We start from the raw sequence: 26,028 nt of genomic DNA, 5'->3' as shown, positions 1-26,028 counted from the left end.
CTTCAACTTTTTATGGGCATGAGAACAAAGGGAAAACTTTTTATAATGGATAAAAATTTGAATTCTATAAAAATCTTTGGGCCAGGTGCTGTGGCTCTGAAGGCCGAGGCAGGCAGACAGCTCGAGTCCAGGAGTTTGAGACCAGCCTGGGCAACATCCTGTCTCTACTATAATAAAAATACAAAAATTAGCCAGGCATGGTGGCTTGCATTTGTATGTAGTCCCAGCTACTTAGGACGCTGAGATGGGAGGATCCCTTGAGATTGAGGGTGGAGTCAAGGCTGAAGTGAGCCATGATCGCACCACTGCACTCTAGCCTGGGCAACAGGGCGAGACCTTGTCACCAAAAAACAAAAACAGAAACAAAAAGCAAACAAAACAAAACACACCTTTGCAGCTCTAGAAAATAGAAAGGAATGCTTTCTAATAATGCTTTCTAATTAGATGTCACTAATATATAAGAAAAAATTTTGGATGATACATAACTATAAACTTGTTAACTGGGAAAAATTTATTGCCAAAAATAAACTAGCCATCCTCTGAAGTAATCAAATATTTTTAAATATCAGAGTATCACTTAGTAAACTAACAAGGTTCTATTCTAATGCACTCAGAGGGAGTAGTCCCACAGTATAATCATTAGCTAGCCTGAATTATTATAGGTTAAGATCAAAGAATATTATTTTAAAGGGGATGGTACTGTGTCCGGAATTGGTGGGTTCTTGGTCTCACTGACTTCAAGGGTGAAGCCGCGGACCCTCGCGGTGAGTGTTAACAGCTCTTAAAGTGGCGCGTCTGGAGTTGTTCGTTCCTTCTGATGTTCGGATGTGTTCGGAGTTTCTTCCTTCTGGTGGGTTTGTGGTCTCACTGGCTCAGGAGTGAAGCTGCAGACCTTCGCGGTGAGTGTTACAGCTCTTAAGGCAGCGCATCTGGGGTTGTTCGTTCCTCCTGGTGGGCTTGTGGTCTCGCTGGCTTCAGAAGTGAAGCTGCAGACCTTCGCAGTGAGTGTTACAGCTCATAAAAGCAGCATGAGGCCGGGCGCGGTGGCTCACGCTTGTAATCCCAGCACTTTGGGAGGCCGAGGCGGGCGGATCACGAGGTCAGGAGATCGAGACTACGGTGAAACCCCGTCTCTACTAAAAATACAAAAAATTAGCTGGGCGTGGTAGCGGGCGCCTGCAGTCCCAGCTACTCGGAGAGGTTGAGGCAGGACAATGGCGTGAACCCGGCCGAGATTGCCCACGCACCCACCTGGCAAAGACGAGACTCTGTCAAAAAAAGCAGCATGGACCCAAAGAGTGAGCAGTAGCAAGATTTATTGCAAACAGCGAAAGAACAAAGCTTCCACAGTGTGGAAGGGTACTCCAGCGGGTTGCCACTGCTGGCTCGGGCAGCCTGCTTTTATTCTCTTATCTGGCCCCACCCATGTCCTGCTGATTGGTAGAGCCCAGTGGTCTGTTTTGACAGGGTGCTGATTGGTGCGTTTACAATCCCTGAGCTAGACATAAAGGTTCTCCACGTCCCCATCAGATCAGTTAGACACAGAGTATGGACACAAAGGTTCTCCAAGGCCCCACCAGAGCAGCTAGATACAGAGTGTCAATTGGTGCACTCACAAACCCTGAGCTAGACACGGTGCTGAATGGTGTGTTTACAAACCTTGAGCTAGATACAGAGTGCCGATTGGTGTATTTACAATCCTTGAGCTAGACATAAAGGTTCTCCAAGGCCCCACCAGAGCAGCTAGATACAGAGTGTCCATGGGTGCACTCACAATCCCTGAGCTAGACACAGGGTGCTGATTGGTGTGTTTGCAAACCTTGAGCTAGATACAGAGTGCCGATTGGTGTATTTACAATCCTTGAGCTAGACATAAAGGTTCTCCAGGGCCCCACCAGAGCAGCTAGATACAGTGTCGACTGGTGCATTCACAGACCATGAGCTAGACACAGGGTGCTGATTGGTGTATTTACAATCCCTGAGCTAGACATAAAGGTTCTCCACATCTCCACCAGACTCAGGAGCCCAGCTGGCTTCACCCAGTGGATCCTGCACCGGGACTGCAGGTGGAGCTGCCTGCCAGTCCCGGGCCGTGCGCTCGCACTCCGCAGCCCTTGGGTGGTCGATGGGACTGGGCGCCGTGGAGCAGGGGGTGAGGCTCGTCTGGGAGGCTCGGGCCGCACAGGAGCCCATGGAGGGGGTGGGAGGCTCAGGCATGGCAGGCTGCAGGTCCCGAGCCCTGCCCCATGGGAAGACAGCTAAGGCCTGGTGAGAAATCGAACACAGCGCCGGTGGGCTGGCACTGCTGGGGACCCAGTACACCCTCTGCAGCCGCTGGCCTGGGTGCTAAGCCCCTCATTGCCTGGGCCGGCAGGGCCAGCCGGCTGCTCTGAGTGAGGGGCCCGCCAAGCCCACGCCCACCCGGAACTCCAGCTGGCTCGCAGGCGCGGCGTGCAGCCCCGGTTCCCGGTCGCGCCTCTCCCTCCACACTCCCTGCAAGCTGAGGGAGCCGGCTCCCGCCTTGGCCAGCCAAGAAAGGTGCTCCCACAGTGCAGCGGTGGGCTGAAGGGCTCCTCAAGTGCCACCAAAGTGGGAGCCCAGGCAGAGGAGGCGCCGAGAGCAAGCCAGGGCTGTGAGGACTGCCAGCATGCTGTTACCTCTCAGTACTATAATATCCTATAACAGTGAATCTGATCAATACAGGTACCCAATCCAGATACATAAACCTCCAGTGGGTTTTCTGGTTTTACATTTAATCTATAAAGTCCCCTCCTCAGTAACCCTTTGTAGTTCCTAATTCAAGTCAGTACCTTCTCTAAAGCAAGATATTGATATACCATTGGCCCCTGAGACTCCTAATATTATATAGCAAGAGAGACTCCTCCATGTTCTTGATTGTGTTACTCACAATTTTCCATGAAATAAATTTGCAAGGAATAATGTGGACATGATATTTCCTGACTCTCTACCAAAATAACTTCTACTTAAAGATCATTTCAGTTAAGAAGTAAAATTTGTCAATAATTTATGGAAACATCAAACAGCTTGAAGTCTTGGTTGGCATAGAGAGTTGTGTATAAAATATGTTCATTCTATAGGAGCAGTTCATAAGAAACAAAGGATAATGTCTCCCTTAGTCAAGGACTTCTCAAACAATCTGAGGTAAAGCAACAACTTTTTTCTTTCCAATCCATCAAAGACCAATATTTTTGTAAAATAAAAATAAATCAGCCATGCACAGTGGCTCATGCCTGTAATCCCAGCACTTTGGGAGGCCAAGGTAGGAGGATCACTTGAGCCCAGGAGTTTCAGACCAGCCTGGACAACATAGCGAGACCCTGTCTCTATTTTTAAAAATTAAATAAATAATAAATCATTAGACAACAAAAACATATACTAAACACAAGCTCTTGGATGCTATGGCAATATCATATTGCTAAAGGGGTTTCTAAACATTTATTCTCAATTTCTATACTTACCTTATCTCAAACTGGCAACAATTTACAGATCAGCAGTGGTCCATGGACCACACTTTGAAAAGCAATGTCTTAAATATACTTACTACATGTTTATATAAATAGATATATTAAGAATTTGTACTAAGAATTTTTAATATTACCTTTTCCTATAAGGACTCCAATTTTTGAGTCTAATTTTTCCCCTGGGTCACAACTTCTTGTCACTAATTTGAGAACTGGAAGAAAAGGTCTGACATCACAGAGTCTTCGTGTCTCATCTTCAAGCTCCTCATATACAGCAGTCTGGTTCACACATGCAAACATATAGGAGTCGATATCCATAAGGAGGTTGAACATTGGGTAATTGTGAACTTGCTTCCATAACATCTATGAGAAAAAATAATAAGACATTTTCTGGAATGGAAACACTTGCTCAAGTGTACAAAGATATAAGGATGCTCACTGCAGCACTGTTTGTAAAAATAAAAAACTATGAACAAATCAAATGTTTAGCAATAAAAGATTGGTTAAATGAACTATAGAATATTACAGAACTGTGAAAATAATAGAAATATATTCAGAAAAATAGAAAAAAATATAAATTCATTCTGAAATGGAAAACCATACAAAATATTCAAGTTTTCTTAAAACAGCAAATTATAAGAGAGTACATATGGTATTATCCCATGTTTGTAGGGTAATATAATGGCATAGTGCACAAAAAATGCATTATAAATGAAATTACTAAAAGCAAATTATCTATGACAAGTAAGACTCAGTGAAAATTTTCATATTTCACTTTCCTGTAAGCAGAAACCACTGATCAGGAGTGATCAAAAAAAACCTTTTAATTTAAAGTATGCACCACCACCTCAATACAATATTTAAATTATTTTTGTCCTGCATTCTTTTATCAGGGGTATCCTTACTAACACTGTCCTGTCAGAATGATCATAGTCAATCTCTCAACATCTCTTTCCATGTCTCCTGGATGAGATAATATAAAAGAAGTTCACCACACGAAAACAAAGAGGGATTGCATATTTTGTCAACAGCCAGTACAAAAGCTAAGAGCTGAAACTAACAGACCTGAAGTAAAAATTGTGGCCAATCCTCAGCTCAGATTCAGTTACATAAAACATACAGGAGAAAGTACAAGCAACAATAATAATAATAATGATAGGTAAACTTTTCATTCTAAAGGCTCAAAATAGTAAAATTAAGAAAAAAAGGTAAACTGAACTTCACCAAAACTTAAAACTTCTGTACAGCAAAAGACATTATCAAGAGAATGAAAAGGCAACCAACGAAATGGGAGGTAATATTTGCAAATCATATATATCTGACAAGATATTAATATCCAGAATATATAAAGAATTCCTACAACTCAATAACAAAAAAGTTTAAAAATCAGTACAGGTCTAGAAAAGATAATTCTCCAAAAAACATACAAATGACCAATAAGCACATAAAAAGATGCTCAGCATCATTAGTCATGAGGGAAATGCACATAAAAACCACAATGAGGCTAGGTGCAGTGGCTCACGCCTGTAATCCCAACACTTTGGGAGGCCATGGTGGGCAGATCATGAGGTCAAGAGATCAAGACCATCCTGGCCGACATGGTGAAATCCCATCTCTACTGAAAATACAAAAATTAGCTGGGCATGGTGGTGTGCACCTATAGTCCCAGCTACTCAGGATGCTGAAGCAGGAGAATCACTTGAACCTGGGAGGCGGAGGTTGCAGTGAGCCGAGATCATGACACTGCACTCCAGCCTGGCCACAGAGCGAGACTCCGTCTCAAAAAAACAAAACAAAAAAAAAACCACAATGAGATACCACTTCACATTCATTAGGATGGATACTATTAAACACACACACACACACACACACACACACACACAGAGAGAGAGAAAATATGGCAAACAAGATCGTATCTCTTAGACAAACAAAAAAAGGAAAAATAATATAAGAAAAGAGGGAGGGAGGAAGGAAGGAAGGAAGGAAGGAAGAAGGGAGGGAGAGAGGGGAGGGGAAGGGAAGGGAGAGGAAGGAGGGGGAGGTAGGAAAAGAGGGAGGGAGGGAGGAAGAGAGGGAGGGAGGAAAAACGAGAGGGAAGGAGGAAGAGAGGGAGGGAGGGAGGGAGAGAGGGAGCGAGGAGAAAATAGCATGTGTTGGCCAGTATGTAGACAAACTGGAACCCTTGTACACTGCTGGTCCCAATATTATATGGTGCAGCCACTGTGGAAAACAGTGTGGCAGTTCCTCAAAAGTTAAAACAGAATTACCACTGTGAACCAACAATCACACTTCTAGGTATATACCCAAAAGAACTGAAAGCAGGAATTCAAACAGACATTTATACACCAATGTTCAGGGTAGCATAATATTCACAATAGCCAAAAGCTAGAAGCAACCCAAATGTTCATCAACAGATAAATATACAAAATGTGGCATATACATACAATGGAATATTATTCAGCCATAAAAGGGAATGAAACTAGGATATATGCTACAACATGGATGAACTTTAAAAACATTATGCTATGTAAGTCAACTACAAAAGGATAGCTATTTATTATATGTTTCCACTTATATAAAGTACCAAGAATATGCAAACTGGTAGAGACGGAAAACAGAATAGAAATAAAAAGGAATTGAGGGAAAGGGCAGTTACGGGTATGAAGTTTCTGTTTGGGATGATGGGAAAGTGCTGGAAATGGATATTGGTGATGGTTGCACAGCACTGTGAATGCACACCTAAAAATGTCTAAATAGTAAATTTTAGGTTATGTATATTTTACAATTAAAAAGAGATAAATGGTTAATCTAATGTGAAGTATAGCCATAGGAATCCATACTTGTCACTGGTGACTATAAAAATAGGTGCACCATGCATGAGCGTATGAGATGCTTAAGTCAATTCTGTATTTTCTTTTTTCTTTAAGGATCATGCCATTTTAGAATTCCAGTCTCTCTAATGAAGAAGCTCAGAAAGGAGTTAAAAGGCTTGTCCAAAGCCAAGAGTTTTCAGAGGTATATCATAAATATGTTTTCTTAAAAATACCATAACTCCTGATATTCACATTGGATTCAGCTTTTTGAAAAACATTAGAAAGAAAGTTTAGAAAAACAAGTTCATGTATATGCTGGTTTTTACAAATCAACGGTGCTCATCAATTTACTTTAAAAACTAATGCAACAGAAAAGGCAAGCCTGCTGAGGGAAAAATATCTGGTGAACAGCAGAAAGTCTTTCTTCCCCCAAGAGTCAAGGAAAAGGGGAAGAGAAGAAAAAGGAGAGAAGAGAAAATGAACCAAAAATCACATTTTTAAAAGTGTGACAAGCTCAAAGACAGTAATTTCAAAGACGAACTCAAAAGAAAATCTTCTTGACAGTTTTAATAACCCAAACGAACATTTCAAACTAGCTAACATAAGCTAATTTTTCTTAATTACTATCACTTCATTACTATCATTATCACATATAATTTACATTAACATTTTCTATTACAGAATGATATTTCCCCCAAGTGACACAGTACGCTAAACACATAGAAATTATACCTATTAACATACCTGCTTAATATAAGAAATGGTAGCTTCCCGAGGTACCTCCAACTGGATATAAATCCCAGTGGGCAAAAGGAAATCCACAGGTATGGAGCCATCAGATGCTATCTGTGAATCCACCGCCCAGATGTCAAGGATGTCTGCCATAGCAGGAGGCATTATGAAACTGAAGCACATTCATAACCACAGGGCCCTAGAAATCAGTAATTAAAACATAGCAAAACAACCATCAGCCAGATTTTATACCAAGATATGATAAAAACCACTAATCTACAATTAGTCCTTAGATTTCAATATAGCCAATAATGTAACAGGAGGCCAATTAAATAATGTGATATTTTAAAAACCAAGAGTTAAGTCAGCAGAAATAAATTATTTAAATACACTTTTATCACTTCACAAATTATATATATGTACATCATCCAATCCATACCACCAACTAAAGGAAAAAAATTATTCTTTTATATATATATATAAATAAAAATATATACACATACACATATATGTACACACACACACACACCACATTGATTCAAATTCAACATAAATATATGACATCTGAATAAACTGCATGCTTAAGGATCACAGGGTCCAAAGAAATTTAGTTAACCACCACTCAACAGGTGATTTTCTCCAAACTTTATTTAGAAAATATTAGCTTCTTAGGCTGAGTTTTTCTCTGCAAATTCCAATGAAAATGACAATCAAGAGGGCCCTCTCTCAACAAGGACAATTTGCAATCAAGAGGGCCCTCTCTCTACAAGGACAATTTTTTTTTTTTTTTTTTTGAGACGGAGCCTTGCTCTGTTGCCCAGGCTGGAATGCAGTAGTGACATCTCAGCTCACTGCAAGCTCCACCTCCCGGGTTCACGCCATTCTCCTGCCTCAGCCTCCCGAGTAGCTGAGACTACAGGCGCCTGCCACCATGCCCGGCTAATTTTTTTGTATTTTTAGTAGAGACGGGGTTTCAACCGTGTTAGCCAGGATGGTCTTGATCTCCTGACCTCGTGATCCGCCTGCCTTGGCCTCCCAAAGTGCTGGGATTACAGGCGTGACCCACTGCGCCCAGCCAACAAGGACAATTTTCTATCAACCTCACGGGCCATCCCCTAAGTATTAAAAACACCAAATCGCTCAATACAGATGGCAAGGCCCCTTGTGCTAGTTCTCTGGCCTATTTTTCTTGCTCTCCCATCACTCTACAGCCCGAGACTGGTATCACAGTGCCTTCTGCCTTCCTGCTGCTAGACCTATGTTCACATGAGGAATAAACTCCTCATATCAAAACAAACACACTATCCCAACAAATGCACCCTTTAATAGTGCCATTTAAGTCTTATCTATTCCTTAAGGACCTCCTTCAAGAAGATACAACAATAATAATTGGAAGAATATGAGTGCTGAACTTAAATGAACCAAGGTTCATTTAACAATTATGCAATTAATCAAAGTGTCATATCAAAAGAGACAGGAGGCCGGGCACAGTGGCCCATGCCTGTAATACCATTACTTGGGGAGGCTTAGATGGGTGGATTGCTTGAGTCCAGGGGTTTGAGACCAGCCTGGGCAACAAACAAGACCCTGTCTCTACAAAAAAAAATACAAAAAATTGGCCAGGCGTAGTGGTGCATACCTGTAGTCCCAGCTACTTGGGAGACTGAGGCACGAGGATTGCTTGAGCCCAAGAATCTAAGGCTGCAGTGAGCTAAAATAGTACCACTGCACTCCAGCCTGGACAACAAAGTGAGACCCTGTCTTAAAAAAATAAAAAACAATTTTTAGAACTTCTTTCGCTAATAAATGGAAAATGAATAATAAATTAGAAAATCACAATTTTGCAAGCGCTAATGAACTAACAGATCTAGGCAATGATCATTAATGGATGCTAAAGACATAAATAATAATAAGGTGAAAGGAGAAGAAACTTTACAATCTGTCTGTGTCTGTCTTGTTGACACTACAGGAATCCCCTGATCTATCTTAGCATTACTAAAAGTGGGACTATCAGACATTATGTGTCTCCTCATGAAATGCAATAGTCAGTACTTACCATTCACACAAAACAAAACTGAACTTGAATCTAATCAAGTCTTTAGATCTGATCTATGTGCCAGTTTACAGGAAACAGAGAAAAAAGTTAAATACTTCAAGGAAGCAATCAGCCAAGTAGAGAATGTGGCGTCTTCAATAAAACAAATTATATGGTTTCTCCAGCTAATCAATATCAAGAAGAGGAGGAAAAAGATAGTGGAAGGACGGTTAAAGAATTTAGAAAACACTTAGGAGACACAGCCAAATCCAATGTTAGCTGGAACAAATAACTATAAAAAACTATCTTAGCCAGGCACTGTGGCCCACGCCTGTAATCTCAGCACTTTGGGAGGCCAAGGCAGGTGGATCACAAGGTCAGGAGTTCAAGGCCAGCCTGGCCAATATGGTGAACCCCTATGTCTACTAAAAATACAAAAATTAGCCAGGTGTGGCGGCGGGTGCCTGTAATCCCAGCTACTCAGAAGGCTGAGGCAGGAGAATTGCTTGAACCTGGGAGGCAGAGGTTGCAGTGAGCCTAGACAGCACCATTGCACTCCAGCCTGGGCAACAGAACGAGACTTTGTCTCAAAAAAATAAAAAGGCAAGAGAATCGCCTGAACCCAAGAGGTGGAGGTTGCAGTGAGCAGAGATTGCGCCACTGCACTCCAGCCTGGGCAACAAGAGCAAAAATCCATCTCAAAAAAAAAAAACCAAAAAAAAAAAAAAAAAAAAAAAAAAACAAACTAGCTTTGAAATAATCTGGGAAATTTAAATATGGATTCATTATAAGCTCCTTGAGGAGATACAATGTCTAGTGGTCTTACTTTTAGCCATGCTAAGATTGATCAGAGAATTTAGGTATTGTCAACATGCTTTTTAAAGTACTGTTTCTCACCACAGTATATGGAAAGGTCTCTATACTCAGGAACTCTTAACCAATAAACTTCCATAAACAAGAACAAAACTACACAGTCACTACACATGTTATTAAGGCACTAGTCCTAAAATTAAGCAAATCACTTCAGAGCAGTCTTTGAAGATTTGGTGTAGGAGCTTCTCAATCCTGCAAGTAATAAGCATTCAATAAGTATTTGCTGAATGAAAACATGCTGTATTAACTTATAAAGACCATACTTTGCATGGCCAGGTAGGGTGGCTCAGCCTATAATCTCAGCACTTTGGGAAGCCGAAGCAAGTGGACTGCTTGAGCCCAGGAGTTTGAGACCAGCCTGGGCAACATGGTGAAACCTTGTCTCTACTAAAAATACAAAAAAATTAGCCAGGCATGGTGGCGGGCACCTGTAATCCCAGCTACCAGGGAGGCTGAGGCAGGAGAATTGCTTGACCCCAGGGGGTAGAGGTTGCAGTGAGCCGAGATTGCACCACTGCACTCCAGCCTGGGCAGCAGAGTGAGACTCTGCCTCAAAAAAAACAAAACAACAATAAAAATATATATATATATACTTTGCTTATATTCAAATACCACCATGCAAAGACAGAGGTGGAAGCCAGCTACTGAACAAGTAACTCAAGTACTATGTCTAACCAAGAGTTGCCAACAAAAGCTGGGAGGAAAAACGAAAGTTAGTATGTATGTATGTATGTATGTATGTATGTATGTATGTATGTATTTGTTTAGAGATGGAGTCTCATTCTGTCGCCCAGGCTGGAGTGTAGTGGCGTGATCTCAGCTCACTGCAACTTCCGCCTCCCAGGTTTCAGCGATTCTCCTGCTTCAGCCTCCTGAGTAGCTGCGATTACAGGTGCACACCACCGTGCCCGGCTAATTTTTGTATTTTTAGTAGAGATGGGGTTTCACCATGTTGGTCAGGCTAGTCTCAAACTCCTGACCTCATGATCCGCCCGCCTCGGCCTCCCAAAGTGCTGGGATTACAGGCATGAGCCACCGCGCCCGGCCCAAAAGTTAGCATTTAAAATTGAGGAGGGTTTAAGAAACACCAGCCCTCTGTCACAGAATTAGAAACATAATAAACCTGTACATGTCCCTAGTTTCTTCAACACAGATTTTTGTCAAGACTCTCAGAACTGAAACCAAATCACCCAATTAATACAATACTAATAAAAGAGCATGAAACTAGAAAAATAAAACTCTGGGATCTCACCCTTACCAGAAAGCTGGAAATGGTAAGGCATCTGAGGCATAATGCCCAGAGCAGCAAACTTTTCAAGGAGACTGACTGCATCTCACCAGCACTCCCATCCTATAGCATCAACTGCCAAGATACAAAATTCTAAATTTCTAAGCCATTAGAGAAAATGCATTAAGATAGATACAAAAATTTCTTGATGAAGGCCAGGCACGGTGGCTCATGCCTGTAATCCCAGCACTTTGGGAGGCCGAGGCAGGCAGATCACGGGGTCAGAAGTTCGAGACCAGCCTGACCAACATGGTGAAAACCTGTCTCTATTAAAAATGCAAACATGAGCTGGGCATGGAGGCACGCCCCTGTAATCCCAGCTACTCGGGAGGCTGCGGCAGGAGAATCGCTTGAACCCGGGAGGCAGAGGTTGCAGTGAGCCGAGATCGCGCCACTGCACTCCAGCCTCGGCGACAGGGCAAGACTTTGTCTCCAAAAAAAAATTCTTCATGAAATGATTATATCTAAAATGAATTACAAGGCTAAGAGTGGTGGCTCATGTCTGTAATCCCAGCACTTTGGGAGGCCAAGGCAGGAGGACTGCTTGAGCCCAGGAGCCCAAGACCAGCCTGGGCTACATAGTGAGACCTCATCTATCAAGAAAAAAAAAAATTAGCCAAGAGTTCTGGCATGCACCTGTGGTCCTAGCTACTAGGGAGTCTAAGGCAGGAGGATCACTTGAGCCCAGGAGGTTGAGGCTGCAGTGTGCTGTTAATTGCACCACTGCACTCCAGCCTGGGCAAGAGTGAGACTGTGTCTCAAAAAATAAAATAAAAAATAAAATGAATTATGAGACAGGGCATGGCGGCTCACACCTATAATCCTAGCACTTTGGGAGGCCAAGGTAGAAGAACTACTTGAGGTCAGGAGTTCGAGACCAGCACAGGCAACAAAGCAAGACTAATTTAAAATAAATCGAATTATGAGAATGAATTCATGATTGGGCCCCTACTTTCCTTCCTCTCTAAATCTGTCATTCAACACACAGGATCCTTAGTCCAGTCATGCTGAACCACAGGTACTTGCCAGCATATCTCACATTCTCTCCTGCCTCCTACTTTAAACAGATTATTCCCTCTCCCTAAGCTGTCCTCAGCTCCATATTGCCTGACCAAGTCTTATTATTCTAGATTCCTGGAAACCTTCCCTGATACTCCTCTGTGTGTCTCAAGCACCCAGGACATACCTGTGACAACACTGGAGCACACTGTGTTAAAGCTCACTGTGTACTCATCTCTCCCTAGTCTCATATTATTTCTAGCTCTTTAGCTCCTGGCGCATATTAGCCTCTCAATAAATAATCACTTATGGTTAAATGAAGAAATGAGTATCAAATCCCATAGAATTTGTGAGAAGGAGGCCGGGCACAGTGGCTCACACCTATAATCCCACTAGCACTTTGGGAGGCGAATCACTTGAGGTCAGGAGTTCGAGATCAGCCTGGCCCACATGGCGAAACCCTGCCTCTACTAAAAATACAAAAATTAGCCAGGCATGGTGGTGGGCGCTTGTGGTCCCAGCTACTTAGGAGGCTGAGGCAGGAGAATTGCTTGAAACTGAGAGATGGAAGTTGCAGTGAGCCAAGATGATGCCACTGCACTCCAGCTTGGACGACAGAGCAAGACTCCATCTCCAAAAAAAAAAAAAAAAAAAAAAGAATTTGCTAGTAGGACAATTATATTAAAAATGTGATTATGTGATTTAAATCATGCTTGACAGGAAAACTTGAACCTTGCAATCTTCAATATAGTCTTTCAGCACTTACTCTAAGAAATACCATAAACAGCCTCCACAAGTGATACCTTTATATGAAATCAAAATATTTTACCAATACATAGATAAAATGCCATATATATCTACATATCCTACAACTCTTTAAAATAAGAAAACTAGCCAGGTGTAGTGGCTCATGCTTATAATCCCAGCACTTTGGGAAGCTGAGGTGGGGGGATCACTTGAGCACATGAGTTCAAGACCATCCTGGACAACATGGCAAAACCCCCTCTCTTCAAAAAAAAAAAAAAAAATTAGCTGCACATGGGACTACATGGCACACACCTGTAGTCCCATCTACCCGGAAGGCTAAGATGGGAGAATCACCTGAGCCCAGGAGGTTGAGGCTGCTATGAGCTGTGATCATGCCACTGCACTCCAGCCTGGGCAACAGAGTGAGACAGAAGGAAGAGTGAGACGAAGCAGGACGAAAGAAAAAAAGTTGAAATTACTTAACTCAGATATTCAAGTCTATTTGCATGTGGTTTTACAAAATCTCAACCTACATTTCGGGTAGCCCATGTATCTTTCCTTAAAAGAATAAAGTAAAAAATATTAACAAACATATAAAATTCTTTTGCATAGATCAGGCTCTGCCTAATGCTGCCATGTCTCAAATACATAAACTCCTGTCATGTGAAGAACATAAAATGGATCTCATCTATAACTTAAAGATGGCACCCTCACTGTGTTGTAATCCCAGTAATGTTATAGGTGTTTCTGAAAATGATGTATACTTTTAACTAACGTTTGACTATAAAACTGCTATTTTCAGGATATGGCATCCTCTCCTAAATTTAAATAGGCTCCCAAGGAACTCCCTTGATGTCAAAGGGATAACCATTATTTATTTCTCAAGCTCCAACAGAATGAAAATTGTTGCTAGTATAAAGAAAATAAAAAACTCATTTCAGAATAACTCACTAAGTTTTTATGTTTTATGTACTTTTCTATGTCTGTGCTATATTTCACATTTTAAATGTCTTAAATTTTTTTAATGGCAAAATACACTGCAAAGGCTAAGTACCTTTCTTGTGCCATCTTTAGGTGCATCATAAAGAAAAATTTTATCCTTTAACAGTTGCCCGTGCTTAAAAATAGAAAAATCCTTCCTCGCTTACAAAGAAAAATTTTATCCCTTACTTTAACAGTTGCCCATGCCTAAAAATAGAAAAATCCTCGCTTACAAAGAAACATCACACCAATCTCCAAAGTCAATTCCCCTATCAACAATTTCAAGGACAAACCCTCACATTCAAAGTATCAATTGATTCAGAAATATTCTAATGATTCAGCAACATACTGAAGATGTCTGTAAAGCAGAATTATTGTGTTTAAAGACCTAGAAATGTTTTTCCCAACTAGGAGTAAATCATCAGAGGGAATACTGCAAGGTTAAATATATCTACCTTGATATTGTCATTAGCAATTTACTAATAACTGAGTTAGACTGGCTGTCAAACTTTGTAAACACTCTGAGGAGATATATAGTATTAAGCTAAATATTCTCCAGAAGAATGGTTTTCAATTTTGTCATATTCAGTATTCCCCCTTTTTTTTTTGAGACAAAAAAAAAGTATCCAGTCATGGTGGCGCACACCTGCAATCCTAGATACTTGGGGGACTGAGGCAGGAGAATTGCTTGAACCTGGGAGGCAGAAGTTGCAGTGAGCCAAGATCGCGCCACTGCACTCCAACCTGGGTGACAGAGACTCAGTATCAAAGAAAAAACAAACAAACAAACAAACAAAACAAAACAAAAACAAAAAAACCCAGGCTTTTCAAATACCTAGATATCTGCAGAAAATTCAAAAATCATGTTTATATAAGACATGTTTTTTATTGTACAAAACTGTCCAGTGTACTGCAGGATGTTTGATTATTCATTACCTAACAGTAGCACTTCCCTCAATCACTGTGCCAACAAGAACAAAATCATAACCCAACAAATTTCAAAACCATCTTTTGGGGGCTTCACACAGTCCACTTTCAGAATCACTGCCCTAAAATAATTCCTACTGTTACAGGATCTTTGGGGTGTTGTTTTTCTGGCCAGAAACATCTGTGGCCAGTGGCACCTTTGCCTTAGTTTTGACAGGGCCCACTAGGCTCATTCTGCCCACTCAGCCTAGCAGGCTGCACTCAATTCACACTATGGGACTGGATCCCATAACTGCCAAGGGAGACTGTGTGGAGCAGCAATGGGTGTGTGAGCAAGTGTGGGGTCCAGCCCCTGCACAGTCAGACTTGCCAGCTGCTATAGCAGGGCGGGCAGCTCCAGGTGCCAGTAGGGGCACCAGCTCTCTCTGAGGCTACGGCTGGACCAGGTGTACCACAAGCAGCTTCCACAGCTGGCACTGGGGGACATGGTGGCACCCGGAAGCTTGGAGATGCCAGGAACCCTGGGGCCCCAAAAAGGAAGTCACAGTCCTGGCTTGGGGAGTTCCCAGGTCTGGGCTCCCCAAAGGGCCACAGCTCTTCTCTCCTTCTCTTTGCCTGCAATGCGATGAACAAAGGTCATGTTTCAGCCCTGTTTGTGTTACAGCTCTTTTAGCCTCAATTGGCAGGTCCCAAGAATGAAGTATGCAGGCAAGTGGAGGGTGAGCAAGACAAAGAGGAGCTTTATTGAGTGACAACAGCTAAGAGGAGGACCTGGAGTGGGTAGCTCCTCTCTGAAGGCAGGTCATCCTGTCATCTCTGCAGCTCTTCAGCAGAGAGGAGGCCCTGAAATGGGTAGCTCCTCTCTGCAGCTGGTTGTCCTGACATCTGCTGCTCTCAGCAGAGAGGAGGCCCTGGAATGGTTAGCTCCTCTCTGCACCCTGTTGTGCTGATGTCTGCTGCTCTCAACAGAGAGGAGGCCCTGGGGTGGGTAGCTCCTGTCTGCAACCTGTTGTCCTGATGTCTGCTGCTTTCAACCAAGAGGAGGCCCTGGAATGGGTAGCTCTTCTTTGCAGCTGGTCATCCCAATGTCTGCTCAGCTCTGCTGAGCCTGGGGCTTTTATGGGCCTCAGAGAGAAGGATGTGTGTGCCAATTGGTCCACAGGCAGCAATGGGCAGGCCCGGAAAAGGCACCACAAGTTCCCACTCTAGTCCATGGAACTGGCAGCCTGGTCCCTAGCCTTCAGACCCTCCCTGGCCTGAAGATGGAGCTTCACTGAGGACCCAACCCACTTCCACCCAGAAACCTGTCTGCCTCCTGCTGCTGATCATGGCACCCAAGCTGTAGGTACCGCCTACAGGTCAGCGCCAAGCTGCCCTCAGCCTCCCCTCAGCTTCCCTCCTATGCTCATTGGTGCCCAAAATCTGGAGGGGGCCAAGGTGGCTGGGGGCTGGCGTGTCAGCACTACCCTGAGCATGTGCACACCTGGCTGGGATGTGACAACACTTGGGCTTGGCCCTGACTCTGCTCCAAGGTCGGACTGGGTGCCGACAATAGGGAAAAGCCAGACAGTGGGAGCAGGCATTTCTAAGCCTGAGAGGGCAGAGTGGGCCTTCTTGGGCCCCTAAGGAGTGTGGGGATGCATGGTTGGGCAGCTGCATTGGCATGAGAGAGAAGGGGCTGGGGGGGGCAATGGCAAGGAGTGTGCTCCTGCCTGCTCCGTGGAGCAGGAGGCCCGGGTCTGCACCCACAGTTTGGGTAGCTGCAGCTGCTCCTGGGAAGCTCCCACCCACCAACCTGGAAGGGGTGGGGTCCCCATTTGTTCCCCAGCTCCCGCCAGCTCCACAGAGCATGCAGCCCCGGCCACACCTCCTTGCTGCAGCTGGCATGATGGCAGCAGCTGTTCTAGACGGTCCACGGCTGCCATCACTACTATTTCTCAAAGTAGCAACAGAGTCTCCATAATTTATCCAGATATAATTGTAGCCTATATTTTTCAAAGTAATGAACATAACAGTATACATTTCTATCTGCCAATGAATGATGTTTCCTATATTTGGCTATGTTGTTTTTGGCTAATTCTTGAAGGGTAAAGAAGCTCTAAGTCAAGAAAACTAGACCCTTAACTAATCAGAGGAATGTAAACCCAGTATAACTAGCTCTTAGTTTTGAAGACCTTTAGTAACAAATTTACCAGTGAGATATTCAAACTAAAACCACAAGATGACATGTAACTCTTCAGAGCTTCATGCACAACCCTTTAAGAAAATTATTGAGGGAGAGGGCATACTCACAAAATGTGCTGTTCTACAATTAAAATAGCATGTGTTTAGTCAGAGTTAAAACTGTAACATGCTACTTTTAAAAAATGAGGTAACAAACCAATTGGTAACCAATAAATCTTTTGTAGGTATATTTTGAAGGAAATTAAATTATTGCCACTAAGTTGAAAATAAAATATATTCTGCTATTTCCCTTAGTCACTCTTATTTTATAGGACCACACAAACAGTTCAGCCTGAGAGAAATGACTCAGAGTTTCAAGTTGGAGGTATCTTAGGAGTTACAGACCCTACCCATTTGAAAGATAAGAAAACTAAAGCTAAGAGAGTTTAAGTAAATTATCCAGGAATACACAGAGACAGAGTCAGACCCAAATGTCAGATTTTTTTTCCCAAAGCAATTAGCATAATTTTCCCCCTTTTCTTTTTTCTTTTTGTGTTTAAAGGAAGTGTCTTTTCACAGGCCTACCTTGCCTGGCAAGATCCTCAGTCTTGTATCATTCTTCTGTTTGAGCATCAAAGCAAGAGATCAAAGGCTAAGGACAAGCAGAGTTTTTAAACTATGAAAACTTTTCAAGGAAGCTATCAGAGGGCACAGGAACTTCAGCAGTGACAATTAGTTCAATAAACCCTTTAACTGTAACTATAAGCCGTATCCTGTCGATTGTTCACTGGAAGAAAGAGGAAAGAGTTTAAAAGTTCTCAGCTTCCCCACCAATGTGCCAGCAGAACCCACTGGACTTTACTCCTTTAAATCTAACGATAAGCAGAAAACAACATAAATTTGTTCTATAGGTGAACAAATTCAACCAAAATCATAGGAAATATTTAAAAAGAGATTTTTTTTGGCCGGGCACGGTGGCTCATGCCTGTAATCCCAGCACTCTGGGGGGCCGAGGGCAGATCACGAGGTCAGGAGATCGAGACCACCCTGGCTAACACAGTGAAACCCCATCTCTACTAAAAAATACAAAAAATTAGCCAGGGCCCATGTTGCAGAAAAGGATGTTAACCTGGATGGCTTACACGTTCTTTTTTAATATAAAAGAAAAAACATTACTTCTTTTTTGTTTTTGTTTTTGTTTTGAGACTGAGTCTTGCTCTGTCACCCAGTCTAGAATGCAGTGGAGCAATCTCGGCTCACTACAACCTCCGGCTCCCAGGTTCAAGCAGTTCTCCTGCCTCAGTCTCCGGAGAAGCTGACATTACAGGCACCTGCCACCATGCCCAGCTAATTTTTGTATTTTTAGTAGAGACGGGGTTTCACCATGTTGGCCAGGCTAATCTTGAACTCCTGACCTCGTGATCCACCCGCCTCAGCCTCCCAAAGTTCTGGGATTACAGGCGTGAGCCACTGCGCCTGGCCACATTACTTCTTTAAATACTACATTTGCTATCACACCTTTAGGTTTCATTCAGAGGCAACTTAAGGTATGGGATCTTGATTCATCTGGGCTTTGGTCCCTACCCCCCACATTGCTCAAAGACAACAAATCAGCCCCAGTTGTTGATGTGTTTATGGTGAAGTATGCATTATACTGGGCACTTAAAAACTGAACAGTATAGAACTTCATTTTCTTTTTTTTTTTTTTTTTTTTTTTTAGAGAGGGGTTTCCCCTCTTCACCCCGCGCGGGAGTAGGTGGGACGATCTTGGCTCACTGCAAGCTCTGCCTCCCGGGTTCATGCCATTCTCCTGCCTCAGCCTCCCGTGTAGCTGGGACCACAGTCGCCCGCCACCACAGCCAGCTAATTTTTTGTATTTAGTAGATACGGGATTTCACCTGTTAGCCAGGATGGTGTCAATCTCCTGACCTCGTGATTTGCCCACCTCGGCCTCCCAAAGTGCTGGGATTACAGGTGTGAGCCACCCGCGCCCGGCCCTAGAACTTCATTTTCTAAAGGTGATTATTTAATCTGAATTGCTATAATTATATGTAAGAGCTATTTCTAAAGTAATTCCACAAATTATTAAAGAATTGCTATAACATTATATATCATACCATTCACAATAAAATGACATTTAAACTTATCCTCTCAAATCAAAGATGGCACTCTAAACGGCTTTTACAAAACATCTGCACCAGCCTGGGCAACATAGTGAGACCTTATCTCTACAAAAATTTAAAAATTAGCTGGGTGTGGTGGCACATGCCTGTGTTCCCAGCTACTCAAGAGGCTGAGGCAGGAGAATCTCTTTCTCTTGAGCACAGAAGGTGGAGGCTACAGTAAACCCTGTTTGCAATACTGCACTCCAGCATAGGCAACAGAGCAAGACTCAGTCTCAAAAAAAAAAAAAAAAAAAAAAAAAAAAAAAAAAAAAAAAAAAAAAAAAAAAAATTGCAAATAGGCACTGAGCCTTGAAAAAGTTTATTCCTGCTAACTTGGTAATTCCAGTTCTAGAATGCACCTATTTACAAACCTGAATACAGAAAAAGTTTCATGTATAAAGCAAAATATATAAATATGAAAAAATTTAAAAAACATAACTGACCCACCTGATGGCATCCACTTGGTGCACTCATTTAAAATGTTTATCAAGAATATGTGGCAATGTTTAGAAATAACATGAAAAAAATCCAAATATAAACTAATATACACATTATAATTAGAATTGTGTTTAAAGTTAAAAGAAAAAACTGCAAGTACAACCTAATGCACAGCAATTAAGGGTGGAAGGAAAGACACTCATACAGTTCAAAAGTAACTATAAAATAAATGTTTCTTTTATTCAATGTGCCTTTAATGATGGCATACAGTTTATACACTCTTTTAAAGTTCTATTGTTCCAGACACTTTGAGTGGGTCCAAAGGAAGGACTTAGGTTAGAACTTGGCAATTTATTCTGTATTTTTTAAAATTATTTTATTTTATTTATTTTTTTGAGACAAGGTCTTACTCTGTTGCCCAGGCTGGAATGCAGTGGCACAATCATGGTTCCTTGCAGCCTTGACCTCCCAGGCTCCAGCAATTCTCCCACCTCAGCCTCCTGAGTAGCTAGGACTCCAAGCACACACCACCACACCCAGATCATTCTTTTGATTTTTTTTTCTCTTTTTACTAGAGACAAGGTTTCGCTACATATTCCCCAGGCTGAGCTTGAACTCCTGAGCTCAAGCAATCCTCCTACCTCGGCCTCTCAAAGTGTTGCGATCACAAGCATTAGCCAAAGCACCCGGCTATTTATTCTCTCTCTTTTTTTTTTTTTTTTCTGAGATGGAGTCTTGCTCTGTTGCCCAGGCTAGAATGCAGTGGTGTGATCTCGGCTTACTGCAACCTCAGCCTCCCAGGTTCAAGTGATTCTCCTGCCTCAACCTCCCAAGTAGCTGAGACTACAGATGCCTGCCACCATGCCTGGCTACTTTTTTTGTATTTTTAGTAGAGATGAGTTTTTGCCATGTTGGTAAGGCTGGTCTCGAACTCCTAACCTCAAGAGATCCACCTGCCTCGGCCTCCCAAAGTGCTAAGATTACAGGCCCAGCTATTTATTCTTAATATGTATGTGTTCATTAGTATTTCTAAACCACAGCCCAGGCACGGTGGCTCACGCCTATAATCCCAGCACTTTGGGAGGCTGAAGTGGGTGAATCACTTGAGGTCAGGAGTTCAAGACCAGCCTGGCCAACATGGTGAAACCCCTCTACTAAAAATACAAAAATTAGTTAGGTGTGTTGTCAGGCGCCCACCTACTTGGGAGGCTGAGGCAGGAGAATCACTTCAACCCGGGAGGCAGAGGTTGCAGTGAGTTGAGATCACGCCACTACACTCCAGCCTGGGCAACAGAGTGAGATACTGTCCAAGAAAAAAAAAAAGTATCAAGATAAATTTAGACATATAATCCATAACACTGGTACTTCAGTGGAGAGGGAGGACATTATTGGTATTATTTCATCAAACTAAAAGGGCCGATGAAAAAAATTTAATAAAAGTCATATCACTCTATTATTCCAAAATATACAGCTAGCCTCTTTAAAATATGCCATTTTAAGTTACTTAATACAGTCCTCGAAATGGAAAAAAAATAAAAAAATTAAACGGTCTTCTTCCAAACACATAATTTTTTATTAAGCAATGCTAATAAAACTCTTCAGATTTCTAGTTTTTAGTCTACCTTCCTCTTTTCTAATCTAAATGTTTGACCATGTTTACCCCTAACATCAACAAGATAAGTTATTCCAAATGGATATATATATTTCCATGAAATATTTCATCCCCACAGTCTTCTCTCCTCACCCTCTCCACTCCTTGCTGAAACCCATTCAAGTGAACAGTATTTGGGACACGGGGACTATTACTAATTGTTAAGCTATTCCAATCACTGTTTGACAATAACCACGTTTTAAGGTAAAAATGATTCTTTCCCTAAATAGATAAAATTAATAGGACAAAGACTACCAAAGACCAATATCTACTACATTAATATAGAGACCTTCTCTAGCCTTTGAAGATACAACTAAGGGAATTGTCCTACATTATAGGAGAGCAATTTCTGTTTTTAAACACTTTTGCTAATAACGCATAAACAAAAATAACCAACATGTAATTGTACAGTTCAATGAATTTTTGGAAAGCAAATACCTATTGCAAAGCAAACCACTATCCAGGTTAAGAAACAGAACACTGCCAGCATCTCAGGAGACTCCTTGTTTGTCTCTTTCAGATAGCAACCCTCTCCCAAACCTCCTACCACCATCTGACTTCTTTCGTAAGAGGTGGGGGTTGTTTTGTTTTTTAATCACTTTAGGTAACAGTAGGGGAGTAAAGCAAATATCCAAATAATTGTGGCTCACTGGATACACTTTTGCACCTATCATTCAAGTATATATTTTAGACAAAAGTTTCATTGTCTAGATGACTGCTTCTGTTTCTCACTCCAATCAGTGGCGATGGGTCCAATAGACTAACTGGGGTGGGTGCTTTTGAATGTCAGCAAATCTTCCTTCTAGAAATGGTATCCAATCAATTCTGGTTCTTGTTTACAAGTACTATCGTGACAATCAGGAATGACTGTTTGTGTAGCAGAGTACCCACATGTAACTGCAATGAGAGTGAGTCATGAGCCAAATTGTACAAGTGTGTGGTGGTGCTGGTGAGTAACTAACCAACAGCTCTCACATCTAGGAACTGAACCGGTGCCAGAAAGCCATCTGGATAGCAAACAGTAACATGAGAAGAATTTTAAATAGCTTACAGCTGTAGAAAATGCACTATTCCAGGCTCTGAATTCTTTTAGTTATTTCTGTCTGCTGTCATTTTGAAAATAAGTCATAATATGTAAAAATTAAAAGAGCATCCAATAAAGGTTGGCATTTATCCCAAGTCATTTCAGGATTACTCCTTTGCATGATGGTTTAAGTTTGGTCTGGCAAGTACTTATCATTTGTTTGTCTGTTTTAAACCTTTTCCTTGGAGACCAATTTTCTTCCTAAGCTATCCGCCCATGAATGACAAAATGCTTCTGTGTGTAGCTTTCATTTCTCCCTCACTACTGACTGTAAATTGAGGGGGAAAAAACTAAGAAAAATCGAAGAAGTATCTGTTCTTGGTGCCAAGTCTTCTTTCACCGGTTATTCTCTCTAGAGGACACAGAGAGTCCAGAGAAGCAGGCTGATAATGTCATCTCAGTGCTAGGCCTTGATCAAAAAGAGGAAGAGAAGAAAACTGCAGAGGGACAAAGTGGGAAAACAACTGAATTTCAAGGAAATGAATATTTAATAAGTATTTATTCTGTTTAAGATACCATATCACACACTTGATTGGCAGATGAGGTAATTACAAAATAAAACGAAGCAATTTGCAATCCAGCCTGTACCAGAGCAGTTAGGTCTAGTGAGAGACTAGCGGAGGCATGTCTGTTCTCTGAATGGTTGCAGTGTTTTTTACGTCGACCTCCCAGAGCCTCAACCAGAAGGGATGAGGATGGAATACTGGAAAAGGGAAATACAGAGTACCCGCCTGAACTTCTTAAGGTGTGAGACTGCAGTGTGTGGGGATCAGGCTATGTCATCTGAAAAGTTAAGGCAGCACCACAATGTTGCTGTCATGAAACCCTCTCATTGCCTCACTGCCCCAGCTTATGACCTGTGCATAATGGGATGAGTACTGGGAGTTGCATGGTTTGGAATATAATAATTAATCACATGTTACTATGTCTAAGATCCCAAAAGATCTGAAATCTTTATCTGTTATGCATTAACAGGGCAGCTTTTGGATACTGTCCTGTATTTAACTTATAACATTACCCTATCAGCTAATAAATTATATTTCGTTTCAAAACCCTCAAATATAGCATTCTTTTAAATTAAAAAGCATACATTGGCCAGGCGCGGTGTCTCACGCCTGTAATACCAGCACTTTGGGAGGCCAAGGTGGGTGGATCACCTGAGGTCAGGAGTTCAAGACCAGCCGGGCCAACATGGTGAAACCCAGTCTCTACTAAAAATACAAAAATTAGCCGGGCGTGGTGGCGTGTGCCTGTAATCCCAGTGACTCGGGAGGCTGAGGCAGGAGGATCACCTGAACCCCGGAGGCAAAGGTTGCACTGAGCGGAGATTGCACCATTGCACTCCAGCCTGGGCAACAAGAGCGAAACTCCATCTCAAAAAAAAAGAGGAAAGAAATAAAAATGACATTAGTATCCATTTCATACCACTAGTATAACAGTTAATAATTTAAAATGTTTCCTGACTGAATGTAGCTATTAAAACCAACCCGTACCTTTTTCTTCTGGAAACTATGGGAACACTCTCAAGGGATTACAAATGTTTTGGAGAAAACATTAGCAAGGAAAGAAAGCTTTAAGAATCTAAGGCCGGGAGTGGTGGCTTATGTCTGTAATTCTAGTACTGTGAGAGGGCGAGGCGGAGGATCCCTTGAGGCCAGAAGTTCAAAACCAGCCTGGGCAACTTGGCAAAGCCCTGCCTCTACGAAAAAATACAAAAAATACAAAAATTAGCTGGGCATGGTGGCACACACCTGTAGTCCCAGCTACTCAGGAAGCTGAGGAGGGAGGATTGCCTGAGCCTGGGAGGCAGACATTGCTGTGAGCTGTGATTGTGGTACTGCATTCCAGCCTGGGCGACAGAGTGAGACCCTGCCTCAAAAAACAAACAAACAAACAAAAAACAAAAAAAACCCAGCCTGGGCAACATGGTAAAACCCTGTCTTTACCAAAAACACACCAGGCATGGTGGCGTGCACTTGTGGTCCCAGCTACTTGGGAGGCTGAGGTAGGAGGATCACTTGAGCCTGGGAAGCAGACATTGCAGTGAGCCGAGATCATGCTACTGCACTCCAACCTTGGTGACAGAGTGAGACGCCACCTCAAAAAAAAAAAAAAAAAAAAGAATCTAAATAATCTAACAGAGTATCGAAAACTAGCTAAAAAAAAAAATTGTGATTACATGATCAACAGCACTGCTGTCATGACCTGGGATGATTTTAAAACATGGCCACAAAATTCTTTTACATCACTCCTGCACCTACTGGTGCTGCCAAGTCTGTGGGCAAAGTCATCTCCAAGCTGAGCAGGAAGCTCACTGGCATAGCCTTCTATGTCCCCACCGCCAATGTGTCCATCATGGACCTGACCTGCCATCAGGAGAGACCTGCCAAATGTGATGAGAGGTGAGGTGCACGATCCCTCTCCTTGAATATGGCTTCAGTGATGGCTTGACCTCTAATAGAATACAGCAGGGGTAATGCTCTACTAATTCCCAAGTTTAAGAAGCTGCAGCTTCCATTTGCTCACTTAAGACACCTGCTTGTGAGATGCTCACTCTTAGAAGGTAGCCACCAAGCAGTGAACAGCTCAGGACAGACACATGGGAGAGGCCAAGGATAAGTGTTTTGACAAACTCCAGCTGACTGCTAGTACCAATAGCCAAACTTCTGAGTGAAGAAGCCTTCAATGACTCCAACCCTCAGACATCATGTTTTTCCACCTGATGCCCAGACAACATGGGCCAAAGACAACCTGACTCTGGTGTGCCCCATCCAATTCCTGACTGCAGAACCAGAGCATAATAAAATGAATGTTTTAAACCACTAAGTTTTGGGATGGTTTGTTACAGCAATATATCATTGCAGCATGATCTATTAGAATGAAATCATGCAATTACTATGGTCAATAATTCATTTTTTTCTTTAAAAAAATTACACTTTCTTTTCCTCCCATTCAACAGCCACATCTTCTCATGTAACACCCATCACATCCCTGAGACATCACAATGAAAGTGAAAGCCGGGTAAACTGATTTGGCCTTATTAGACACCTGGTCACCAAGGGTGCTTTTAACTCTGGCGAAGTGGATATTGTCTACATCAAGGACCCCCTCATTGCCATCAACTACATGGTCTATATGTTCCATGATGATTCTACCCATAGCAAGTTCCGTGGCACAGTCAAGGCTGAGAATGGCAAGCTTGTCATCAATGAAAATACCATAACCATTTTCTAGGAGCAAATTCCCACCAAAATCTAATTGGGTGATGCCACCACGATTACACTGTGGAGACCACTGGCATCTTCACTACCTCGTAGAAGGCGGGGGCTCATTTAAAAGGAGAAACCGAAAGGGTCATCATCTCTGCACCCTCTGCTGATGCCCCCATGTTTGTGATGGGCATGAACCATGAAAAGTACAAAAACACCTCGCAATTCCCAGCAAACCTTCTATACTACTAACTGCTTAGCACCACTGGCCAAGATCACCCATGACAACTTTGGCATCGTGGGAGGAATCATGACCGCGTCCATGCTACTATCACTGACATCCAGAAGACCACTGATGGCCCATCTGAGAAACTGTGGCGCAGTGGCCACAGGGCTTTCCAGAAGATCACTCCTGTACCTACTGGTGCTGCCAAAGCTGTG

At 42.4% G+C, this 26,028-nt stretch overlaps 1 protein-coding gene across 5 annotated transcripts in view; it reads right to left on the bottom strand.

The window, feature by feature from the left end:
* Window positions 1–26,028, bottom strand: part of PIK3CB (phosphatidylinositol-4,5-bisphosphate 3-kinase catalytic subunit beta) — a 187,537-nt gene that overhangs the window by 105,563 nt on the left and 55,946 nt on the right. For all 5 annotated transcript variants that reach the window (XM_032144371.2, XM_032144372.2, XM_058433364.1 and 2 more), the window contains 2 exons: window positions 7,040–7,226; window positions 3,620–3,845 (listed from right to left, as the gene is read on the bottom strand). In XM_032144371.2, coding sequence (XP_032000262.1) covers window positions 3,620–3,845; window positions 7,040–7,210 — 397 coding nt within the window. In that variant the 5' untranslated portion in view covers window positions 7,211–7,226. The remainder of the gene's footprint in view (window positions 1–3,619; window positions 3,846–7,039; window positions 7,227–26,028) is intronic.

This window comes from Hylobates moloch, unplaced genomic scaffold (assembly GCF_009828535.3).
Source record: "Hylobates moloch isolate HMO894 unplaced genomic scaffold, HMol_V3 SCAFFOLD_22, whole genome shotgun sequence".
In the NCBI taxonomy this organism is placed as follows: domain Eukaryota; kingdom Metazoa; phylum Chordata; class Mammalia; order Primates; family Hylobatidae; genus Hylobates; species Hylobates moloch.
The sequence above is the reverse complement of the archived record's forward strand: the minus strand, read 5'-3'. Positions and strand labels throughout refer to the sequence as shown.